The sequence below is a fragment of the Wasmannia auropunctata genome, unplaced genomic scaffold (assembly GCF_000956235.1).
Source record: "Wasmannia auropunctata unplaced genomic scaffold, wasmannia.A_1.0 LD336092.1, whole genome shotgun sequence".
Taxonomy (NCBI): Eukaryota; Metazoa; Arthropoda; class Insecta; order Hymenoptera; family Formicidae; genus Wasmannia; species Wasmannia auropunctata.
Window position 1 is genome coordinate 966,524 of NW_012026798.1, and position 5,496 is coordinate 972,019.

Below are 5,496 nucleotides of genomic sequence, written 5' to 3' on the forward strand. Positions count from 1 at the left end.
TAAAAAAATTCTATTAACGTAAATGAATAGTGGTAATTTTACAATAAAACTTTTGTACAAAACATTTTTTGATATCTTGAATAGTTTTCGAGATATAACGAAAGAAAAAAAGAATTAATTTACATATAAGGGGATTTATCCCTTTAAACCGTTTTTTTAGCACCAACTGATAATTTCGAAATTCATCTATTTATGTGATCTCAAAGTGTACCAAGTTTCATTAAAATCAGAATTTGACATTTCGCGAGGTTCCCTTGTCAGTGAGGTAGAAGTTAGAGTGAGAGGGCTACACTCTTATAACTTATTCTCTGTCCTTGTTCAATCGTTGGTGGGGAGAAGAAAAGAGGGGAGACCCGCGCCGGCCCCGCGGATCTCCCCTCTTTTCTTCTCCCCACCAACGATTGAACAAGGACAGAGAATAAGAGTGTAGCCCTCTCACTCTAGCTTATGTTTCACCGAGAACAATAGAGCGCGCAGTCTATCTTATAAGTCTATGCTTTTATCATACCATATTTTGATATAAAATATGAAATATCTCGTAATTAATTTTTTGATAATTGTACCTTATATTTTTATGCACAGAATAATAAGACAAATCAATTGATGTAAAGAAAACATGCAGTTGCTTTGCAAAAGAAAATATGTAAAAATTGCATATTTTTGATTAGACCTCAACTTGCGAATATAAAAGGGTATGCGGGTGGTCTCAGATATCTGTATATGTATCGGATCCACTTAAAGAGTAAAGAGTTTATTTTATCATTAAAGAACAATTTTAGCATTCAAGAAATTCATATAAATATATATCCAATTCAATCTTATTTCCAAGTTTTGTATTCTAATAATTTATTTGATATAAACTGAGTTAATGTATTTAATCCTGTTCGATATATAAATAATATTTTATATCTTTTACAAATTAACCTTATTGATTCTATAAACACTATCGTAATGTTCTATGAATCATTTTAATTCATTCTGTTGGTAAAAATATTGCATATTAGAAGTTAAAAATAATAATAGCGTTTAGTGGTAATAACTTGATTGATTGAAATTAAAACATTTATGTTCATAATGGGACCAATCATAATGGGATAATCATTTTGAGCACTTTTCCTATGAAAGTATATCAAAATAAGAGCTGTAAACGAAAATTTCTCTAAATTAAAAAATAGTTTATACAAACTTTTTAAATATTGAATCTTTGAAAAAATATATCCCACACAGTATGTTAAAATGTGTACACACATGTGTATACATGTCCATGCGCGCGCGAGCGCGTATATATGTATGTGTGTATATAAAATATCTAAAATTGTAATTTCTTAAAATTGTCAATAAAGAAAAAAATATATTTTATTAGAACTGTAATGATTGAATGAGCAAGACTACAAAAATTGTATTAAAAAAATTCTTTCCCATGTTGAAACTAAAAAAAATATAAGAATAATCGATAATTCATGTGTATAATGCTATAGACTTCGAACTATTTTAATTTTTGCACATTAATAAGATTAAAATAATTTATATGTTAACTGTAAAAGACAAATTAATATATGATAATTAGTATATAATATTAGTATATAACAGATTGAAAAAAATCAATTTTCTTTTTGTAAAGTATAGCATTTTTTAAAACAAAATTTTTAAGAATTTATGGTCAATAAATTTAAATTTTGTAATTATGTTTAAACTTTAATGATTATTATTTTTGATAAAGTAATTAATCTATAAAAAATTTTAAATTTGGTTTTCCATACTACTCTTATGGACAGAAGTTTTATACAATTATTTTCATTTTTATAAAATTTTTTATTAAATAATTATTAAATAACTGCTGATAGGCCTGCTGATAGTTTATAATTATGGAATTTTTAAATCTTAAATTAATTGTTAGATCAGAAAATGGATAATACTAAAAGAGCAAGAGTTGATTTAAATCTTTAAAAGCATATTAAATTTTGGCAAGCAATTAATACCGCAAATCACTGTAAAAAAGAAAAAAGCATATTAAATTAGTATGGATTAAATTTATTCCTAATTTTTTCTTATATATTGTTTGTTATTGTTTCTAAAAAGTAATTTAATTTTTTGATAATTTAAGTTTTTGTAGAAAGTTGTAATTGATTGCTTTATGAAGTTATAGATATTTATTTAATATATTTAATTACAAAATCAAACAATATGAATTCATCAAACATCATTCAATATAAACATAGAACATTTGTAAAATAAAAACAAATTGTATATAAAAGAATACACGTTTACTTACCTGGATTTTTCTTCCTTGGCTTGTGCTTTCATTTGTTGCACTTCCATGGAATCCGGTTTACGTCTCCTCATAAATAGATCATGATTTCCAATACACAGATCTAGGATCTTAACAAATAATATATGAGCAGCTGTGTCGCTATTATGTTCGTTCAATTTTAAAGCTATCAAGCCCCTCACCCAGCTGCCAACATCTGACTGTTTCTTTACCAGTTTGTTCATGCGAGTTTTCTGCGAGAAGAACATGAAGTTTGGTGATGTTTTCTCCACAGGCTTGATTATGAATTTCTTGTCGTCGAAACTAATATGACGAATTTCCGACCATGTAAAGGTAGTCTTCGGTGCCAATTTATTCTCCTTTTCATAAATATTCAATCCCAATGCTGTTACTCCAAGCCAAAGATCTGTTTCTTTCTTATTCTATAATATAAAACAAGAAAATTTATATTAAGTTTTTTAAAATTAAGATATTAAAATATTTTAAGACTGACAGTACTTTTTTGCAATAAGTAATGTAGATTAATTCAGGCAAAAAGATATAGTTTATATAAATAGGTTATGTCGTATACCTACACTAATAGGAAAATAGTTCACACCATACATATCGAGATCCTGAGCAATCTTAAGATATTCCATTTCTGCTTCATCTCGAGACATGCCACGATGATCGGCGTACCAAATTTTTATCCTATCTTCCCACATTTCTGGAGTCATTTGATACTGATCTATTACTCTCTGTGGAAGTAAGTCCTCACTGGCAAGCATTCCAGGGCGATATGAAACTTCATCATAATCGCCATACTGATAATTAAGATAAAAATTAGTATCTTTCTATTATACATATAATTATTTTATAAAAAAACTAACTTTTTGATGTATTATTTAAATTATTTAAATTATTATTATAGTATTCATATATATAAAAAAATACAAAAGTGGATCAAATTCGAGATATTTGTATTAAAAAAGAATTCTATTTAATAGGCATTTTACAGCGTTTTTAGATTTGAACCAGTTTTTACTTAAGCAACTAATATTGTCATTCAAAATGTATAACTTAATGATAATGTTAGAGATATTTCTAATATGTTTATTCAAATTTTTAGAATGCATTTTATAATAATCATTAACAAAGATCATATAAATGTGTCTTGTCCTATCTTATATAAGAAAAATCTACAATATAAATTGCAAGTTGCATTTAAATTATATTTAAAATATATAAATTATTAGCTTTTTAACTTTAATTAATTTATAGTAATATATTAATATATAAAAAAAATATATATATATATAAAATTTAGTTTACAAAAAGATACCTTTGCTTGAACAGCATAAGAAGCAAGTAATACGGAAGCTTCAGGTGGGCAATAAATATCCATGGACAATATAGCTTGCTTTACTTGTAAAAAGAACAGATGTTGAGTAACCTCTTGTACAAGTTCTTCAGCTACATCCTCGGGATAAAATTTTGCTAAGAACATGAATGATGTCGTTGGTTGCTGTGAAATGCCTTGATCCTGAACTGTAATTCCATGACATTGCAACAAATTTATATAATTAATTACTAATATCCAGCTTATTTAGATCTATTCCAATAAATATCTAAATACCGAACAAACGAATAGCAAATTACCTTTTTTGTCTAATTTTAACCAAGAAATAAAGCCTTTTGCATCTTCGTATTGAAGTCCAAAATACCATGTTTCTCTCAGTCCTATCGTGCGGCACACCAGGTCAAACAAGTCTCTGCCTGTCGATCTCCACTGTGCCACAGGAAATTTGTCAGCTTGCGAGATATATCATCAGTGCAACAAGATACATAATAACAATTCAACAAAAGATCGTGACACTTATCTACTAACCTCTAAATTAAATTCGAGTTCTGCATCCAAAGTGCAGACTTTGACGGGAAAAGATCTCCCAGACTTTTTTCTCCTGAATGGTGACATTTTATTTCTTGCTGTGTCTATTCAGCATCACGAAAGACATACTGTCGATCGCTATCGTGAAGGCACTCGATCGTATGACAGATTAGACTTCGCGCCGCTGTTAAAAAATATTTTGGCGCAGCGTCGATATTTTTTTACTCGTATCCGTATTGTATTTTACTTGTTGAAATGCAATAAAACTACGCAAAATCACCTTACCTCCAATTTCCAGAACGGCGCGTTCTCGACATACCTAATCACAAAACGGGAGTGTTAATCGACGGACATGACAACTTGCTTCAAGCGTCTGACATTTACTTGTGTGTTATTCGCATAATCACATCCTTCTGTCTGCCTGATTCATTAATTTCATATACGATCGTAAGTATGATATTTTCACAAGCGCAGTCGATAATATGCGTGCATATGCTTGTCGTTTTCGTTCGCGGCGCGAACTACACTGTGAAATTATTTAGAATTTTTGTTATCTTCTACAGTCGAGCCTATTTCGACAAGTGTTCGATGCACCTATTTGCTTGACAACTTTCGTAATAAATACATTGACTGTAATTTATCAACTTTTTTTATTTTTGAATTTATATATTTATAGGTAATGAACGTATTAATAGTTAGTCGATACGTTCATTTAATGTGCGTTTTCCAGGAAGAACACAGTGGCTACCATGGGGAAGGCACTATAAGATGTAAGTATTCCATGGACCTAAGAATCTATGGACGGAGTGGATTCTTTGGCAAGGGGGTTGTCAAATTTACGGTAAGGGGAATGATAGCGCTCTCCTCTTCTAACCGCTTGTAACAACTGTCGTAATTTGCCGTAATTCCGTCGCGCGAAATAGCTCGTCGGTGACGAGCGGCGAAATTGGCTCAGGGCGGATAAGGAGAGAGCAGGAGAGTTAAATAGCTTGTTTTTATGAACAAAATGCAGAGACGATTTATTAAGGTGACATTTCATGCGCAGTGTGAAGTCGCAGCAACTCGTTACTATTGGTTAAAAATTTTAGTTAGATGACGCACATCTGGCGCAAAATACATTTTGCAGCATCTTTTTGAAGTTCAACAAAACGAACAGCAAAAGCGAACGAGCAGCAAAACCGAAAGAGCCATCTATATGTCCATCGTGTGCAAAGTAAGCCATGTATGTATGTACGTGTTATAAATGTGATATAATAACAAAAGATAACTGATTGTGATACTACAGAAAAATATCACGAAAAATGGCATCGAATGAGATACGGAAACAATGGTTAATTTATGAATAATTTATTTTTAATAA

General features: G+C 29.9%; 1 protein-coding gene across 6 annotated transcripts in view; it reads right to left on the bottom strand.

Annotated features, from left to right (window-relative positions):
* LOC105462846 (merlin) overlaps positions 1 to 5,119 on the bottom strand; it is a 14,851-nt gene extending 9,732 nt beyond the window's left edge. Inside the window, exons 1-7 of one of the 6 annotated variants that reach the window (XM_011709700.1) lie at positions 4,521 to 5,119; positions 4,422 to 4,455; positions 4,137 to 4,320; positions 3,908 to 4,037; positions 3,591 to 3,796; positions 2,845 to 3,072; positions 2,273 to 2,691 (exon numbers count right to left, since the gene is read on the bottom strand). In XM_011709700.1, the coding sequence (XP_011708002.1) occupies positions 2,273 to 2,691; positions 2,845 to 3,072; positions 3,591 to 3,796; positions 3,908 to 4,037; positions 4,137 to 4,223 (1,070 nt within the window). In that variant the 5' untranslated portion in view covers positions 4,224 to 4,320; positions 4,422 to 4,455; positions 4,521 to 5,119. Of the gene's footprint in view, positions 1 to 2,272; positions 2,692 to 2,844; positions 3,073 to 3,590; positions 3,797 to 3,907; positions 4,061 to 4,136 lie in introns of all 6 variants that reach the window. The other 5 variants (XM_011709702.1, XM_011709701.1, XM_011709699.1 and 2 more) reach the window with 5 other exon arrangements.
* Positions 5,120 to 5,496: the final 377 nt, after the last annotated feature.